At 39.1% G+C, this 19,992-nt stretch overlaps 3 protein-coding genes across 3 annotated transcripts; all 3 read right to left on the bottom strand.

The window, feature by feature from the left end:
* Positions 1–2,813: 2,813 nt before the first annotated feature.
* Positions 2,814–4,496, bottom strand: LOC104767851 (putative serine/threonine-protein kinase PBL25). The gene is made up of 4 exons (XM_010491821.3): positions 4,247–4,496; positions 3,781–4,146; positions 3,291–3,682; positions 2,814–3,199 (listed from the first exon to the last, which is right to left on the bottom strand). The coding sequence occupies exons 1-4, from the start codon at positions 4,332–4,334 to the stop codon at positions 2,918–2,920; spliced, it is 1,128 nt and encodes a 375-aa protein (XP_010490123.2). The 5' UTR covers positions 4,335–4,496; the 3' UTR covers positions 2,814–2,917.
* Positions 4,497–13,571: 9,075 nt separating this feature from the next.
* On the bottom strand, positions 13,572–15,479 carry LOC104767849 (uncharacterized). The gene has a single exon (XM_010491819.2). The coding sequence runs from the start codon at positions 15,477–15,479 to the stop codon at positions 13,572–13,574; it is 1,908 nt and encodes a 635-aa protein (XP_010490121.2).
* Positions 15,480–17,210: 1,731 nt separating this feature from the next.
* LOC104766408 (uncharacterized) lies at positions 17,211–19,744 on the bottom strand. Its single transcript, XM_010490289.3, has one exon. The coding sequence runs from the start codon at positions 19,451–19,453 to the stop codon at positions 17,360–17,362; it is 2,094 nt and encodes a 697-aa protein (XP_010488591.2). The 5' UTR covers positions 19,454–19,744; the 3' UTR covers positions 17,211–17,359.
* Between the last annotated feature and the right edge of the window lie 248 nt (positions 19,745–19,992).

Here is a 19,992-nt window from a genome sequence, read left to right as displayed (position 1 = left end):
TGCGTACCCGAACTGGAGGCTCCTTTGGAGAAACCCTTCTGCCGCGACAAGTGTCCCCTGCCATGCTCAGACCGAGACCATGAACCACCAAACTGGTGTCCATTATTGCCTCTGGACGACCCAGCCTGACCCGTATTTTTCCTCCCCTCAGCCATGACCGCACCCTTATAACTCATAAATTGAGCTTTGTCAGGCTGATCCACCCTAACCATCGAACCACCTTGAGCCACACCTTTAGCTACTGGGCAGACAGTTTCATCATGACACAGACTAAAACATTTCTTACACCACCCATTGAGTTTCTCATAGTCAAGCTTGACAATTGTAACTTCTCCATCAAAAAACTCAATATCAAGTTCAAAATAGATAGGCTTACGACCATCAATCGTAACCTGCACCCGACCATGGTCAATATCAACCGCTTCAACCACCCCCAAGTCTGATCCAATGTCGCGGAAAGTGGGCTCTGCCCAAAACTGGATAGGAACGTCAAACACCCTGACCCAGAACTGCAGCGATGATGGATAAAAAAGATCCACCACTGGAGTCCACCGCACCATAGACACCATCCAGGAATCAAAGTGAAACGGCTCCATTGACAAAACCTCATTGATGTCCGCTTCCTCATCAAAGTCGAACTGGAATTTACTAGAACCTAGATCAGCACCAGCCACTTTCCCTTCTACCTGCCAAATGCGCGGAAACATGATCAACAACGCTTTCATGTCTTGCATTTGTGGGTTGAAACACCTCCCAACAACCGTCTTCAAATAGCCAGCAATAAGCGCAGAGTTGTCAAAATAAGAGATCTCAACTCTGCCCCTCGGTCTTGCTTCATTCTCCTTCTGACCCGACAAACCCTTCCCCAAAAGCCCCGCTTGTGACATCGTTACCCAAATTTAAATGCCAACAAAGAGAGATAAGCAAAAGATGTCTCTCCACCACAACACCCAAACCCGTTTTATAGAATTTGCCAGACCAGTAAAGCCAACAAACCAGATCAACCAAATTAGGAAAAAAACATCTGCCCAATCTCCCGAATCTGCAAGAAACATCCAAGGAAGGACAGAGGATCCATCCCTAACCAATAAGATACGACTTTCCAATTCGTATCCTCAACAATTAACCAAAATAACCAGCGAGAACTGATCCCAAATCCCATCAAAGCCCTCTCAGATCGCTTCCCCAAATACCCAAATCTTAGAGAACCCGTAAAGGTCCACCCCTGAAAGGAAAACAAATCAAGCGATTGAAAACCGTATCCTTGGCCAATTCGCTCAAAACACCAGCACTGTCCCCACATCCGCAAATTTGCAATCCCCAACACCGGGATAAACTCCGAAAAAGAAACCAAATGACAGGATTGAAACCCATATCCTTTTTGAAATCTCCCAAACCATCCATATCGGCACCCCAACTGCGAGATTTGAGCCTCTATCACCCAAACAAACCCAAAACTTCGTCCACACCATAAAACCGTATCTCTTGTAATCCCAAGAAAACCTCAAACATTCACCAACCACAAAAACAAGATCATGGGAGGTTTAAAACCCTAGATCCGCCGTCGCCGTCGAAAGAATAGTTTTTTTAAGTGTCGTACGTATTTGGAAAAAGTGTTACATGCATATTTTTATTTGCTAATTCTCTCTGTCATAGTGTCATGCATTATAATTTACTATATTCTTGAGATATTATTTTAGCAGTAAGTGATGATGATGTTTTCATGCCATATATTTCTTATGTGATAAAAAAATTGGAAATTGTTATTTTTGGAATGGTTTGATATAATATAATAAAAGGTTTCGATTCACATTAAGTTTTTTAGTTTTTTGGATGAATTTAGGTTTCAAATCAGTTTATATTTATTTCATGTGAATTAGAAAAAAAAAAAACATATTCGATTTACAAATTATAAATTTATTTTATAGCCATAGTAGGATATGACTTAGTTTTGAGATAAATAATTTAAGTTTTTTTATACAAAATAATAATTTAGTTTTACTTTATTTGGAACTTTTAGGATTAGTATCAGATTAGAAATATATTTTTATTTTTATTAGTGATACAAGTTATGATAAAAAGTACCCATCATTGCATCTGTACAAAGAGAAGCATATCACGACTAGAGAGTTATGATTATCAATTCAAAAAGTGACCAGTGAAGTCGAGATAACCTCAAAGTTCAGCTTCTCCGCCATATGCTTCTCAGATCAAGAGCCGGTTTGGTTCTAACTCTATCAAGGGCCACAAGCGGAAACAAAGAAAAGGCCAACTGGAGGATGAAGATGAGATACAAACCAAACTGAACATTAGATTAAAGGAACCTGTATAACTATGGCGAAGGCAAATGCGTAATTGGAAGAAAACCGAGAGAACAGGCTCGTGCAAGGTTCTCACATGACTAGATTTTGATTGTGTTTAGTCTTGTATATAAGACGAACTTTTTGGCAATTTATGGCCTCATGGTCATGGATCTTAATATCCACCATCGGCAATTGCCCACTAGCATGTTAAAGTCCTCCAATATCCCGTTATTGTCCGTGTTCATAAAGACTTTTGCCGGGTATTATTAGTCCTCCCCATGCGAGGCTTATATATCATTAGTTACCTATCTCTTAACACTAGAATGAGTTTGTAACTTTGTAGGTTGTTTATTCTAAATGGAATGTATGTACTCTCACGCGCGCGCGCGCACACACACACACACACAAATTAGGCTGGGCTATATATCTTATTTTCATTTTAAAGCAATTTAGAAGCGATATGTTGATAAAAATTTGGACCAAATGTAATTATAAAAAACAAATAAAGTAAATGGAAGAAATTTTAACCCAAAAGTAAAATAAATGGAAGAAACAAAAGTTGTGAATTGTTGGGTCATATAATAATATAAAAATGTCTACATTTGCGTATTAACTTATCTAGGACTTGAATCCCACTGAGGTGCGTCCTGATTATCTTCATTGGATCGATTTTGTTGCAAATGGTTAGGGCCGGTAGTGGAGAAATCGGAGGATGCACCAAGGAAGCTCAGGGCTGTAACAATGTCGCTCATTAGTGGTCTAACAGTCGCTTCTTCATTCAGGCACATCGCGGCCACAGCTACAGCTTGGTTAAAACTCTTTTCCGGGTAATCGCCTCGTAGCAATGGATCAGCTAGGTGTGAGAATCTAGTAGGATCTCTAAAGATCGGTTGCGCCTAATTAAACCATAGTTGTAAATTGTTAATTAATGTCTACATTGATAAGCCATTAGTATAAATCATATATGCTAGTATATAAAGTACTCACCCAAGTAACCAGATTTTGTTCATGACTAGGTCTCATTGTGTCGATAACTCGTCTTCCGGATATAAGTTCCAACAACACAACTCCAAAGCTATAGACATCTGACTTAACTGTAAGATGGCCGGTTCTTTGGTATTCAGGAGCACAATAACCATAAGTTCCCATAACTCTGGAAGACACATGTAGTGTGTCTCCAATAGGACCTAGCTTCGCTAAACCGAAATCCGATAATCTCGCAATGTATTCTTGGTCAAGCAATATATTTGACGACTTAAGATCTCGGTAAATCACTGGAGGATCAGCCTCATCGTGAAGATACTCAAGTCCTTTTGCCGCTCCTAAAGCAATCTTAATTCGAGTGTTCCAATCTAGTGGTATTTGTTCCGGCTCAAGATCTGTTTTAGTTTAAACATCAAAAACCGGTTCTAGTTATTATTATATTTTTTTGGTTAGCTTAAACAATTGAAATGTTGATTGAGAGATGATGATGTACCTAGGAGATGATCTTCGAGGGATCCAAGAGGCATGTACTCGTAAACAAGAAGTCTTTGGTCTCCATCTGCGCAATAACCGATAAGATTCACAAGATTCGAATGATGAAGAAGACTAAGCATCAAAACCTCGACCAAGAACTCTCTTTGTCCTTGTAATCCATTTCTATCAAGTTGTTTCACTGCCACGACCTGTCCTGACTCGAGCTTTCCTTTGTAAACCCTCCCGAACCCGCCTTCACCGATGAGGGTCTCTTGTCTGACATTCTTTGTCGCCGTGGCTAGCTCACGGAACGAGAAAATCTGTGCCCCCATATTGTTTAATGGCACGTTTGCGTTGTTAGCCACCACTTCTTTTGTTGTTCTCTCTGTAAGAAATATACCATAACATAATTTTCTTTAAAAAACCATAACGATTTAGACAAAAACGAACGTTGCACGTTTCCAAGAAAAATGACGTGAGCTTACTAGGTGAGTTTGGTTGCTTATAAGGAGCAGGCATCGAAGAACCTTCTTTGTCCGAAACTTTTGAAGAGAAACAAGAGAAACAACTCATTTTTCTAAGGATTCTCTTGTTCTTGGTCTGAAACCTCCTCTCCTACTAACAAATAACTTATAGGACTCTCAAAAACTTGTAATGGGTTTTATACGAAGAACATAAAAATTACTAATCCGTTCTATAAAAACGAGAAACAATTTAAGTTTTGCTGTTTTATGTAGAGTTTAATAGGTTATAACAGAAAGAAAAAGAGAGAGAGAGAAGTATTGGAAAGAAACAATATTGAGAAAGACAACCTCAAACAGAAACTAATTTTTGACAGAAATGTTTGCTACCTATTAAACAAAAACAAATATTATTAAAGAAAAAAGGAATTTTTTTGTTACCATCTATGTTGATGACCTGTCCACAGAAAATCATGTTTCTTTATAGATTTGTTTCCTGCCTGGTTCTCTCTCTTTTTTTGTATCTTTATGAGGTGGCTTATATATAGACATAAACCTGATATGTAGCTAAATAAAATTAATGCATACATGGTAAATTTTGAAAGTCAACTTTGAACATGCATGTAAAGAAAAGAAAAAAAGTAATTTTGAATCTATTCTTATTATGATTTTGACCCCAAGGTATTATATTTTTATGGGAATCACAATTTTCTTCAATTGACCCAAGACAGCTAGATATTATATACTGTACCATACCCATTTTTTTAATGAGTATCTGAAAAAAAATTCATAGAAAGATAATCTTATAGCCGGTCAATGCTCGGGTTAGGCGTTGATTGGTTTTTCCACTATCACCCGCAAACACAACGTTTGTGAGTGATTGTGGTTGCTAGCGGTTAATACCAATCATATAAACTGCTTTGTACCGTAGACTGCTCAAAATCGATAGATTTCAACAGCTTATTTTCACGCGGTGTGTGCTTTTTTCAAAAACCAAAGATAATTAAAATACATATATCTCTATATACATGTATATATTCAAGTGAACATATTCTTTGTATCAAGTTCTAAAACCCTAATCAATTTTCTAAAGTAAGTTGTTCATATATACCCATTTTGTTTACAAAGTTTACAAATTTTTTAATAACAAAATATATAGCCCACTTGTTTACAACTTTTAAGAATTTTTAATTCAAAACTTATAAGAAAATAACAAAATATACTGAAATAAATCAATAAATTCAAGTTTCAATTTTTATTCAAACATTTAACCAAATGTAACAAAGTCTACAAATTTTAATGTTATCAGTCAACTACAACAACCGACTTAGGGTCTAACTGGTTCAAACGCAGCATTTGCGGTTGTGGTTGTGGAAGATTGTGGAAGCAGACGGTTGCAGTTTCAAGTGTTTGAATGACTAGTTTAGCATTTTTAAATGGGTGCGTTTGTGGGAGTTTTATGACTAGCTGAGTAGCAGGTGCATTAGCGGTTAAGATATAGTAAATATAATATATAATTATATAAATGTTTAGAAACACCAAAAACTTTATTTATATAAATCATAAAAAGTACTAAAATAATTATTCAAAAAACTAATAAATTTTATATTTAAATACTTATTACTTTATGCATTTTATTTTTCACCAAAAATTTCATCAAATAATATGATAAATGGCAAAACATATGCTTTAGATCGTAGATCTTCTCTGTTAGATCTCACACACTCAACAAATTGTTCACATTGAATCTCATGGCGAAGGTAAATTAATTATGAAAGACCTTTCTCTCTGTACTGCTCACAATCACCTCATAATCTATTTCCCATCCATTACTTGGAGTCGGATGAAAACTTCCTCATCTATTGTGTGGCGAAGTCGAAGTCGACGCTTGATCAAACTCCATATCACTGAACACAAACACCCTCTTGATCATCTCTTTCGGCTTCAGCTTCCCATGCACAGCCACTTCAAGAATCAAATCAAACAATTTCTGAAAATCAGTGTTCATATCCCATTGCATATTCCTCACAAACTCTGTTTTTGATCTCAAATCGTCTCCTTTCACCAAATGCAATTCAGGGTTGTTGTTGAATGTTATAAGCTTACCTCTCCATGGCTCTTCTGACAGCTCAGAGACTAGCAAACCAAGCGCGACTGAAACCTCAATTGGATCACCTTCCATAGACCCCGAAACGTCACAAATAGCCATGCAAATTCTACAAAGAAACTTTCTTTTTAAGATCAGCAACCATTCGTTTCCATTGCAACTCAACGTCTTGTCCACCGTCTTCGTCGTTTAAATCTGTTATTATCTCTTGAGGTAACACAGCACCGGCGGCTACCTTTGTTTTCCCCGGCGACTACCTTCGTTTTTCCTGGCGAATCGCCATTAAGGTCGGGTACTTGTCCTTCGCCTTCTCCATGTGGTGGTTGTTCAATATGGTTAAGACGTTTGCCCATGGTTCGAAGTTGTGTATGAATGGCGGCCAAGGTCTATAGCATGGTAGCGTTATCTTGTTGTTCGTCATTGAATGGTCATGTTACACACTTAGCACACAAAATCAAACGTATCACGCGGAAAAAGAAAAGTAAATAAATGTTGCAACTAAACCAATAAACTAGACACCACAATGGTGAACTGTAAAAAAAAGAAAAATTTGTTTTTGATTTTTAATTAAAACGAGAACCGAACATATGCAACAAAGCAAAACACAATACCGACGATTTTTTTTTTAAATTAACTTTCAATAACTAAATAAAATAGAAGTGAACAACGACTCAAAAATTCACACAGAAACAGACGAAACAAAACACGAAAACAGAGCAAAGAAACACAACGACAAGCAAAAAAAAAAGAAAAGAAGCAACATGGGCTAGGAGCGTTTAGGCTCAGGATACCAAAATGATATAAGATGGAAGGGGTGAAGTGAATCCAAACAGCTGACCAAACGGTACTCTCTATTTGAATGACCTAACTGGAGTTGACGGTGCCGGTACAAAGGACCACACGGTTCTCTTTGCGTTGGCTAAGGGGTGAAATGGATCGATGGGCGCCACACAATCATTGAGTGAGATTGTGTTAAGTCGAAGAACTTACGAATCAAGGGGAACCTGCAAAAGATCGGTGAACTCGTAAAACACTTATAAGAAAAGTTCTCTCTTTATTGATAATACGCAAAAACGTGAACTACAAGAGCTGCGAGGGATCTTATTAATATGTCGACAACCTTGACCTTCTAGCGTCTTTGAAAAAAGAAGAAAAGGCAAAAAATAATTCACAAATCAAAGTAAAAAATGAATCTAGACTACTTTGAAACCAACCTGCAAAAGAAAAGGAAACTTGTCATTTATTAGAAAATATTCAAATGCTTACCTTGGCTTGGGGGGGGGGGGAGTTGTTGGCCTTGGAAACTTCTAACATGTGTCTTTTTAAGTGTTGTCGTTTGGAGTGATGACAAAAACAATTCGGGCTTGATTGTTTATAAAGAGAGGCCTTTCACTTGTTGGTTTGTAAAAGTTCGTGCCGACACTTAGGTCGAGCTTCATGACGTTAATTGGATTATCCATAACATCTTCTTGTTGGTGCTTCTTATTGCAAAGAGTGAGGTTGCTGAATTGGTTGATAGTGTTCTCCAAGTCCTTATAGTTGATTAAACTCTCCACAACTTTGTTGAATTATTCCTGCATTGTCTTTGTACCGGATGTTGTCCTAGGCGGTTGATACATAGTTGGAACTCTTATAGCTTTTGTGATACTTAATCTTATGTCTTGAACATAGTAAGAAAAAAAAAAATATTTAGTCATAAAATTGCATTTGAAACACAAAACGACATTCTTTGTGAAGTAAAATTAAAACCTTAAAATGATATTATTTGTGAAACAAATGGAATACTAATATAGAGGCTTTAATAATTCTTGATTACTAATAACGAGTTACAGACATATTTATAGTACATAAGGAGACTAGGGTTACAATATTTACACTTAGATCCTTATACTTATAGTAATATACACATATCTCTGATACACCCCCTCAAGATGGAGGGAGTTTAACGACGCCAATCTTGAAACACGCCTGCTGAAAACGAGCTCGTGGTAATGGTTTCGTAAAAGTGTCGGCCAACTGATCATGAGTAGAAACATGTGAAACCCGTAGCTTGTTTGACTGAATCTGGTTCCGAACAAAATGATAATCAAGTGCAATATGTTTCATACGGGAGTGGAAGACGGGATTCGCGCAAAGATAAGTGGCACTGACATTGTCACAATAGATAACAGGAGGAGCAGGAATATCAACCTTGAGTTCAGAGTACAAAGCACATAACCAACGAAGTTCAGTTGAAGTGTTGGCAACAGCCCGATATTCCACTTCCGTTGAGGAACGAGTGACACCATTCTGCTTTTTAGTGGACCAGGAAATTGGATTGCGACACATATAAATGACATAACCATTTGTCGAGACATAGTCATCAGTGTCTCCCGCCCAGTCCGCATCAGAGAACCCTTGTAAGTTGACCGGAGACGTTGAAAAACAATGAAGAGAAAAGGGAGAAGAGGCGTGAAGATATATACCATGTGTTGGAGTACCAGCAAGATATCTCAGTACTCGTTTTGTAGCTTGCCAGTGTTTATGTGTAGGTTGGTGTATAAATTGGGAGAGACGGTTCACCGCATATGAAATGTCTGGTCTGGTGAAGGAGAGGTATTGTAGACTGCCCACAACAGACCAATATTGGGAAGCATCTTGTAGTGGAGAGCCGCTAGCAAGAGTGAGATTGGGCGTTGTTGTTAGAGGAGTGGAGACAGGGTTGGCTTCGAGCATATTTGTTTTGTGTAGTAGATCAGTGATATACTTGCGTTGCATAAGATGCATACCTCGTTTGGACCGTGTAACCTCTATCCCAAGGAAATAATGTAGATCGACGGGGTCTTTGATTGAGAAGCGGTCAGTGAAAGCACAAAGAACAGCAACAACAATAGCAGAGTCACTACCAGTGACAATGATATCATCAACATAAACCAGAACATATGTGATGTGGCGGCCAGAGCTGCGAATGAACAATGAAGCATCTGCTAGGGAGTTGGATAATCCAGTATCAAGCAAGTGTTGTTTAAGAGCCATGTACCATGCACGAGGGGCTTGCTTAAGACCATAAATCGGCTTCCGTAGGCGACAAACGTAAGAGGGTCGATCTTTATCTACAAAACCCGGCAGTTGTGACATATAGACTTCTTCAGTAAGATCACCCTGTAAAAAAGCATTGTTGACATCGAGTTGTTTTATTGGCCATGCTTTCTTCACTGCAACGTCTAACACCGCACGAATGGTTGTGGATTTTATAATAGGACTAAAAGTTTCAGCATAATCCTTGCCATACTGTTGGTGAAAACCCTTAGCAACTAATCGTAATTTGTAGCGGTCGAGGCTCCCGTTAGCAATGAATTTCGTTGTGAACACCCATCGACAACCAACAATATTCTGATGAGCATTTGGAGGAACGAGATCCCAAGTATGATTACCAATTTGAGCATCGTACTCATCCAAACATGCCCGCGACCAACGAGAATCTTTAAGGGCTTGAACAATGGTAGCTGGTTCATTTGACCGAGAGGGACGCGACGCAACCTTGAGACCGAACTTTTGGATGGGTTTGTGTATATTATTTTTTGAACGAGTTGTCATTTTGTGGAGATTTGGCGGTGGCTCTAAGTTTTGAATTTGGGATTGTGGTCAAGTGGGAACAGCTTGGTGTGGTGGGTGGTTTTGTTGTGGTTGTGTCTGAGTTGTGGGATGCAACTCATTTTGTGGTCGAGCAGTAGGCTCAATGGAAGGAGGTGGGAGCTAAGTCGTGGGTTGCAACTCATTATTAGAGCAGTAGGCTCCGTACAATGCAAAGAAGAGGACAAAGAGGAAAAAGACGATACCTGAGGGTGACGGTGAGATTGTGGCGATGACGGCGAGTGAAGGTCTGTGTCGGAGGATCCCATAGTCTTAGCCGTAGAAGACAAGATTGATGTCGGAGCAGAGGTAGACGATGAATCAGTCGGACGTGACGAGGAGAGGAAAGTCATGTTTGGGCCGTGGGCTCATGTTGGGTTATAGGAGTTTACGATGGTCTGGAGGTTGACCCACAACCTTGTCACGTCGTTGATAAGTGTGGATAATTGGAGGTTTCGACAACGGCAAACTTAACGACGAAGAAGAAGGTGGTGGAGGCAACGAGGGAGGCACCGTCAATGGAGTCATCGGAATGGAGGTGACAGTCGGGGTAGAAGACGGTACACCAGTGTCTAAAACACGATGTGCAGACTAGTTCGACATCATATCACGAAACGGGAAGACATGTTCAACGAATTGAACATGTCTAGAAGTATAGATCCGACCGGATGAGATGTGAAGACAGTAGTATGCACTTTGAGTAGCAGAGTAAATAAAAACACACCCTTGAGAGCAAGCATCAAACTTATGTTGGGCGTACGGACGAAGCCATGGAAAACATAGACATCCAAAGACTCGAAGCTTCTCATAGTGTGGTGGTTGTTGAAACAATTTCTGAAACGGTGGCTGAAGACCAAGAACAGGAGTCGGCATTCTATTAATAAGATAAACAGCAGTGGCGAAGGCATATGGCTAAAGATCCTGAGGTAGTGAGGCCATGGACATGAGAGTGAGACCAGTCTCTACAACATGTCGATGCTTCCGTTCAGACAAACCATTGTGTTCGGGAGTATGAGGTGGCGAGGTAAGATGTGTAATTCCAAAATTCGAGAGCAGCTGTCACAAAGCCACAAACTCACCCCCATTATCGGTGAATAAAGTCCCAATTCGAGTTTGAAGCGATTCTCAACCAGTGCTTTGAATGTGGTGAACACATCTTTGACATCAGATTTGCGTTATAGGGGATAAAGCCATGTATAACGGGTGAAATGGTCTATGAGAACCAGGTAGTATTTGTAATTTTGAGTTGAGAGAATTGGGGAGGTTCAAAACATTAGAGAAAATATATTCAAGTGGGCGATTTGAGGTTATAGAAGAGTTTGTAAATGGCAATTTGTGGCTTTTATTAATAAGACAATCTGAGCAAGATAAGTGTATTTGAGAAGAAGAAGAAGCAACAGGAAGAGAAAAGGTTGAAATAATGGTGTTTAAAATAGGTGGAGACGGATGTCCTAAACGTGAATGCCATGAGACAAGACTTGGCCGTGGACCCGTAGATGAGAGCATAGCCACAATGTTCGGATTCGTCACCGGCCAGACATACAACCCACGATCAGTTTGGCCTTGGAGTAATGGGACCCCCGTACTCAGATCCTTCACCTGAAAGAAGGCAGGAAAGAAGTGAACAGACACTTGGTTAGAATTACAAAGGCGATACACAGAAATAAGACTTCGAGGTATATCAGGAACACAAAGAACTTTATCCAACTTTAAAGCTCTAGTTTGAGAGGGTAAAAGCATAGAACCTGTGTGAGGGATTGACATAGTGGAACCATCAGCAATCACAACATCATCACCACCAGTGTAGGGTTGATGTAGTGAGAGATTGTTGAGGTCGGAGGTGATATGGTGTGTAGCACCAGAGTCCAGGATGGCAGCCATGTTCGCTCGTGGTTGCCAGGGAGTGAAGGGGCTGTTGTTGTGTGTTGCATGTTGCATGGAGAGAAATTGCGGACATCGCCTAACACTATGTCCTTGAGTGTTGCAAAGTTGACACTTGCCCAAGTAAGGACGTAAGGACCGGTTGTTGTTGTTACCTTGAGTGGACTGCCAGTTGTTGTTGTTGAAGGAGCGAGTTTGCATTTGTTGGTTCCGGGAGCGACCATTGTTCCTGTTGTTGTAGGTGTTGTTGTTGTTGGTATTGTTGTTGTTGGTGTTGTTGTCCATGCGACGTTGAACAACATTGGCGGAGACCGGAAACGGGGTTGGAGAAGCAGCAGCAGTAGAAATGAGCCGAGATTCACGGTTACATAGGCGTTCATGAACATCGGCAATGGTCAGCGGAACATCTTTGCTTTCGATCTGATCTATGACCGGTTTGTAGTCTTCAGGAAGACCTTCAAGGATTTTCTCTATCTGATCCTCAAGATCAAGCGGTTTCCCAAGAGTAGCAAGCTCATCAAACCGAATAACAAGGCCACGCACATAAGTATCAATAGTCATATTACCTTTGGTCCATGCCTTGATTTGATTTTTGATACCTTGAACATGGCCACGACTTGGTTTGGGGAAGATGGACGTGAGAGTTTCCCAGACCTCAGCAGCAGTGGAGGCGCGAGACACCAATGGTTGGACATGAGCAGAGATAGCGCCAAGCAAGGCGCTGTAGAGGAGACGATCTTGGCGTTTCCAGAAAGCAAATGCTAGATTTGGGACGGTGACAGCATCAGTCGTAACAGTGGGAGACGGAGCAGGGTGAGATCCGTCAAGATAGCCGGCGAGTTCATAGCCGTTAATCAAAGCATGGATCTGGAGGCTCCACATCAAGTAATTGGTGTCATTGTGTTTGGTAACATTGGATGTATTGACATTGAAGAGAGGTGTGGTAGAGGTCATGATGACTTCACCGGTTAAAGGAGTTGTGTTGCCTGAGGTAGCCATAGAGGAGGCGTGGTGTTTAAAAACAAAAATTTAGGTTTAGGTCTGATCGTTTTGCTCTGATACCATATAGAGGCTGTAATAATTCTTGATTACTAATAACGAGTTACAGACATATTTATAGTACATAAAGAGACTAGGGTTACAGTATTTACAATTAGATCCTTATACTTATAGTATATACACATATCCTTGTACTTATAGTAATATACACGTACTCTCTCCTTTTCACTTTATAGAATTTTTTGGATTTAGCACATAAATTTCAAAAAAATTATTTAACGAAAACACTCAATTAAAGCAATTAAAGGAGAATACTAAACGTTACACTTTTGTTGGAAAAAAAAAACTAATCGTTACAAATTAAACTTTTATATCACTAGATGTCAACAGTTCTTTCCCGTGCGGCTGGATTATTGTCTTAAAAAGACCAAAGATAATAAAAATATATATATGTATACCCCAATTATACATATCTTCAAAAGTAAGTTCTTAAACCCTAATCAATTTTTTAAAGTAAGTTGGTTATATATACCCACTTTGTTAACAAAGTTTACAAATTTTTTATTCAAACTTGTAAGAGAATAAATATATGGCCCACTTTGTTTACAACTTTTAGGAATTTTTTATTCGAAACTTGTAAGAAAATAACAAAATATATTGCCCAATTTACTGAAATAAATTAAAGAAATTCAAATTTCAATTTTTATTCAAAAATTAAAAGATATAACAAAGTTTACAAATCTAAAGTTATCAATCAACTACAACAAGCGACTTATACTCATCTTTAGATATAGCAGCCTCCATGATCGTTATGGGATCAATCCTTATGGGATCAATCCTTATGGGATCAATCGTTACGGGATCAATCGTTATGGGATCAATCTCTCCATCATTTTCTAAGAACATTTTTAACAAATTCTTGGAAAACCCACTTACCAAAGCCACTCCTTTCTTGTTTCCGAGCACAGGCGTTGACCTTGAATCCCTCAGGTTCCAAAACACAATCTCCGGCACAGCTTCTCCGTACCCTTTCTCTCTGTACTTGCTCACAATCACCTCATAATCTGTTTCCCATCCATTACTCGGAGTCGGAGGCGACCATCCCCATCTATTGTATGGTGAAGTCGAAGTCGACGCTTCATCAAACTCCATATCACTGAACACAAACACCCTCTTGATCATCTCTTCCGGCTTCAGCTTCCCTTGCACGGCAACTTCAAGAATCAAATCAAACACCTTCTGAAAATCAGTGTTCATATCCCATTGCATGTTCCTCACAAACTCTGTTTTTGATCTCAAATCGTCTCCCGTCACCAGATGCAGTTCAGGGTTTTCGCTGAACGTTATAAGCTTTCCTCTCCATGGATCTTCTGATAGCTCAGAGACTAGCAAACCAAGCGCCACGGAAACATCCATTGGATCACCTTCCATAGACCCCGAAACGTCACAGATGGCCATGCAATTCGTCAAAGAACCTTTTTCTTTAAGATCATCAACCATTCGTTTCCATTGCAGCTCAGCGACTTGTCCACCGTCTCCACTGTCTAATTCTCTTATTATCTCGTGAGGTAACACAGCACCGGCGGCTAACTTTGTTTTCCCCATCTTCGCATCTTCAAGGTATTGCTGAAACCTATTTGCGTCGTGTTTCAAGAAAATCTCCTTGTACGACTTCATCGCCACTGAAACAACACGGTTATACGGAAGATATTTCCAATATCCCGCTCCCATATATACTTCAGGGAGTTGAAGAGTTCTACGGAGGGGAACTAGAACTTGTTTCCGTAGCCGATCACGAACTCTGTACGCATAGTGAGCATCCTCTACGCCTTCGTATTCCGGGAATAACTCTTTGGGAAACACCTTCCTGGCAATGCTCTCGCAGAGAAGAGTTGCTTTGTCGAAAGAAGAATCAAGCGATGGACACCATTTAGCCGCTAGAGAGATATTGTTTCGTTGGCCGGATGTCAAAAATTTTAGGTCTCTCCTTAGTTGATTTGCGAATAGATCAGACACACGTTCATGGAGAAACCTATAGTCTGGATCGTTAGTATATCTTGTAAATGCCTTCTTTCCCATTGAAACCTTCTTTTGCTTGCGCGCCAAGCTTGCTTTGCCTTTCTCCTCTTGGTTCTTCCTCTCTGCGTTCGCTACCCTCTTCTGCCTCGTTGCTGCCGGCCTGAATGTAAAACCACGGCGACCCCTTCCGCGACCCCTCCCACGACCACGACCAAAACCACGATCAGAAAATCGAGCTCTTCTACGTCGAGCTGCTGCGTCTATCGAATCGATCCATTCCGAATTCTGGATATTGCGGATTTCAGATCCTTGTAGAAGCCGGTAAAGAATCTCCGGGAAATCTTTAAAATATCCAAATTTGGAGATGGACTCGAGGTTACAAGCTAGGGTTTTGGGATGGCGACTATGGAGCCACAACGCCGCCGTGTAAAACCCTTCCTTGTCAGATTTTCCAGTGCCACGGACTCCACGAAGGTTACAGATAAGCTTGAGAGTGGTTAAGGCGTCGTGGCTCCAAGCCTCCTGTAGGCGCTTCTCCAGAGAAGCTTTGGGCGTGGAGGGAACAACACGGAAGAAGAAGTCGAGACAGGGGTTGCCTGAGGAGAGGTATGTGGCGGATCCATTCTCAGTATAGCCCATCTGAGGTGAATTTTTTTTTTATTTTTCCCGGTTTAACAATAATTCAAAAACAATTATTTAACGAAAATGTATGTAACTTTTGTTGACATTTATTCAGATTGTTATTATTATATAGATTTACCAAAATACGAGATTATCAAAATTGATATGCCGGGACACTAGCGTGGGGATCACATTCTTTAGAAAGATTTTTTTTTAAGGATATTCTTTAGAAAGATTTTGACATGCTCTCTAGCCAATATAATATTAATTTCGTTAATATATATATCTATATATATTAATTATCTTAACTTTTAACAAGATTTTAAAACATATCGATTATATCTTAAATATATTTAATTATACTAATTAGTTATATTTATTTAAAATCATAAATATCAATAATTGGTAACAACCCGCATTATGTGCAGGATAAATTGACTCAAATAAAATTATTATGGATAATTATTTGTTTAAAACAAAATATGTAACTAAAGTGTTTTTTTTCAAGTTTGTGTTTATTTTATGTTAAAGTACGTTTTACCCGTTAAATATTTAAACGTGGTGGAGAAAGTTTTGATAAAATGTAACCATTTATGGCAATATGAATTTTTGTGTTTTTAAAAATCAAATTTATATTTTTATGTTTCACATTATTATTTACAGAAATGTAAATTAATATAATTTATAAGTATTTAACAATATATAACTATCCCCAATTAACAACAAAGATGCAATACAAAAGTGAAAATTATGTTGACGTAACAATATATTATATTTTTTTATAAAACAACAAACTAAATTCATTTTTTAGATTAATCCTTTCTACTCTTTTGTTAAAATATTTTCCATATCAATTTATATTACATAATTGTTGAATATTAATATTAAAAACTAAGATATAATTATATATAAAATACTTAGAAGTGTAATGCATTCAAAAATGTAATAATTTTTTTGTACTTTAAAGAATGTATTTTCGGTATTTTAATGTAAAGATATGAATACTACTGGTTTTACTAATTAAATTATACATCAGATTTTATATGTTGATTTTGAAATAGTTATAAAAGTAATTTCAGAAAAGAGGTGTACATTATTGAATTTGAAAAATAAAAAATTCTTTTAATTTTCATTTAATGAAATATATAATGGCATGAACTGTAATTAATGTAAACTAAGAGGACAAATTGTAAAAATATGTCTCGAGCTCTCTGGCGACGACACATCAGTTTTTTCACAAAATGCTTCCCTATTAATATATAGGGGATACCTAAATATATTCAATGTAAAATTTATATTTATTTTTTTAGTTTTTGAATAATTTGATTTGTATATATGTTTTTTTATAAATGTGTAATTGATTTATCAAAAAAAAATAAGAAAAGGTCTACCATCCTTGATTCACCAAATTTTAGGTCGATTTTTTCTCACCCAATGATTGATGGCATGGAATTCAGCAAAAGAAATGATACGATTAATTACATGGAATTCAGCAAAAGCAAAAGGGGTCCTATATATATGAGTGGGGAAGAGAAAAAGGGTCCTATATATAAGAGCTGTCATGAAGCAAGCTCTGAGAGCTGATGTTGTTTAGTATCACAACTCATCATCTGAGTGCGAATTTGTTTAGTATAGAAACAACTTAGGTGTTGATTGGTTGTTTGTTTCGCTGATTACTTGATAAATGAACGTAGTAGACTTGCTCGTTTGTTTCGCTGATTACTTGATTCTGTGCTCAGCAATTAAGAATTTAGCATAATGAAGTAATTTGACATTATTTCTTGTTCGTTTTTGCTTAATGTTTCCAATCGTTTGGGTTTGAGTAAACCATTAAAAATAAACTCTACAAAGTAACAACCCCACCAATAAGGAATACAAAACAAGTACAAATCTTTTTATCAATCAACCACAACAAGCGACTTATACTCTTTTCTATCTATTACAGCCTCCATGATCATCATAGGGTCAATCTCTCCATCATGTTCCAAAAACACTTTGATCAAATTCTTCGAAAACCCACTTACCAAAGCCACTCCCTTCTTGTTTCCGAGAACAGGGGTTGACCTTGAATCCCTCAGATTCCAAAACACAATCTCCGGCACAGCATCTCCGTACCCTTTCTCTCTGTACTTGCTCACAATCACCTCATAATCTGTTTCCCATCCATTACTCGGAGTCGGAGGCGAGCATCCCCATCTATTGTATGTCGAAGTCGACGCTTGATCAAACTCCATATCACTGAACACAAACACCCTCTTGATCATCTCTTCTGGCTTCAGCTTCCCTTGCACAGCCACTTCAAGAATCAAATCAAACACTTTCTGAAAATCAGTGTTCATATCCCATTGCATGTTCCTCACAAACTCTGTTTTTGATCTCAAATCGTCTCCTGTCACCAAATGCAGTTCAGGGTTTTCACTGAACGTTATAAGCTTTCCTCTCCATGGCTCTTCTGATAGCTCAGAGACGAGCAAACCAAGCGCGACTGAAACCTCAATTGGAACACCGTACATAGATGCGGAAACGTCACAAATTGCCATGCAGTTCGACAAAGAACCTTTCGTTTTAAGGTCATCAACCATTCGTTGCCATTGCAGCTCAGCGACTTGTCCACCGTCTAGGCCGTCTAATTCTCTTATTATCTCGTGAGGTAACACAGCACCGGCGGCTACCTTCGTTTTCCCCGTCTTCGCATCGTTAAGATATTGCTGAAACCTCTCTGCGTCGTGGTTCAAGAAAATCTCCTTGTACAACTTCATCGCCACTGATGCAACACGGTTGTAAGGGAGAGATCCCCAATCTTTCGCTGCCATGTATACTTCAGGGAGTTGCAGAGTCTTCCGGAGGGGAACAAGAACTTGTTTCCTTAGCCGATCACGAACTCTGTAAGCATAGTGAGCTTCTTCCACGCCTTCGTATTCCGGGAATGATTCTCGCGGAAACACCTTCCTAGCAATACTCTCGCAGAGAAGAGTTGCTTTGTCGAATGAAGAATCAAGAGATGGACACCACTTAGCCGCTAGAGAGATTTTGTTTGTTTGGCCTGATGTCAAAAATTTTAGGTCTCTCGTTAGTTGATTTGCGAATAAATCAGACACACGTTCATGGAAAAACCTATAGTCTGGATCGTTAGTATATCTTGTAAATGCCTTCTTCCCCATTGAAACCTTCTTTTGCTTGCGCGCCAATCTTGCTCTGGCTTTCTCCTCTAGGTTCTTCTTTTCTGCGTTTTCTACCCTCTCCTGCCTCGTTGCTACCGGCCTGAATGTAAAACCACGGCGACCCCTCCCACGACCCCTCCCACGGCCACGACCAAAACCACGACCACCACCACGACTAGAAAATCGAGCTCTTCTACGTCGAGCTGCTGCGTCTATCGAATCGATCCATTCCGAATTCTGGATATTGCGGATTTCAGATCCTTGTAGAAGCCTGTATAGAATCTCCGGGAAATCTTTAAAATAGCCAAATTTGGAGATGGACTCGAGGTTACAAGCTAGGGTTTTCGGATGGTGACCATGGAGCCACAACGCCGCCGTGTAAAACCCTTCCTTGTCAGATTTTCCAGTGCCACGGACTCCACGAAGGTTACAGATAAGCTTGAGAGTGGTTAAGGCGTCGTGACCCCAAGCCTCCTGTAGGCGCTTCTCCAGAGAAGCCTTGGGCGTGGAGGGAACAACGTGGAAGAAGAAGTCGAGACAGGGGTTGCCTGAGGAGAGGTATGTGGCGGATCCATTCTCAGTATAGCCCATCTGAGGTGAATTTTTTTTTACTTTTCGCGGTTTAACAGGTCTAACAGGTCTAACAGGTCTTACAGGTCTAACAGGTCTTACAGATTTGACGACGTTGGCTTTAGTGGATTTCCTGACGTTTGAGACCTTTGCGACGCTGGGACGACAAGTGTCGATGTTTTTGAGGAGAGCGGCGAGGTACGTGGTGGGTCTATCCTCGGTGTGTCCCGTCGGCGGTGGAGTGTTGACGTTTGAGACCATTGCGATGGGTTTTGTGATCGGTTTGGTGTTGGGTTTTGTGAGGGGAGTGAAGGAGTCTCGTATGAGACGGTCTGTCGAGAGAAGGAAAAGATTTGAGGTACTTGAGGTTGAGGATTGGAATTGAGAATAAGAGCGATATTGAATAAAGAAGGCTGCACCTAATATTTATACAAGTACATAAGAACCGACTAACCTAGGTTGTTACAAAGTATAAGGTGAATAATGTACCGAAGATACGAGAATATCGGAGATGAAATATTCCGAGATTTTTTTGATCGAAAAACTTGATTCAGTAGCTTTGGGATCAAGTTCTCTATAAAGACTATTTATTTAATTAGTAAATAAATTACTTTGTTACATATCTTTTTAAATGGAGAATAATGTTTATTTGATATCTTACATTTATCTTAAAATAAATAATATATATTAGTGGTGATTAATAATATATATCTTTTGTTTTTTTAGTTAAGAATATGTAAGATCAATATATGATTTTTCTTTTAAAATTATGATAATTATAATAATATGCTTACAGATTA

This window comes from Camelina sativa, chromosome 19, assembly GCF_030686135.1.
Source record: "Camelina sativa cultivar CO46 ecotype springtype chromosome 19, ASM3068613v1".
NCBI lineage: Eukaryota > Viridiplantae > Streptophyta > Magnoliopsida > Brassicales > Brassicaceae > Camelina > Camelina sativa.
This window is presented reverse-complemented; position numbering and strand designations above follow the sequence as displayed.

What these genes read in the sequence shown, in the direction of transcription:
- LOC104767851 (XM_010491821.3), bottom strand. Translation starts at nt 4,334, where the DNA reads ATGAGTTGTTTCTCTTGTTTCTCTTCAAAAGTTTCGGACAAAGAAGGT. An exon ending in TAAGCAACCAAACTCACCTA is followed by an intron (nt 4,147 to 4,246) that starts GTAAGCTCACGT and finishes TATTTCTTACAG; the next exon opens with AGAGAACAACAAAAGAAGTG. An exon ending in AACAAAATCTGGTTACTTGG is followed by an intron (nt 3,200 to 3,290) that starts GTGAGTACTTTA and finishes TGGTTTAATTAG; the next exon opens with GCGCAACCGATCTTTAGAGA.
- LOC104767849 (XM_010491819.2), bottom strand. Translation starts at nt 15,479, where the DNA reads ATGGGCTATACTGAGAATGGATCCGCCACATACCTCTCCTCAGGCAAC.
- LOC104766408 (XM_010490289.3), bottom strand. Translation starts at nt 19,453, where the DNA reads ATGGTCTCAAACGTCAACACTCCACCGCCGACGGGACACACCGAGGAT.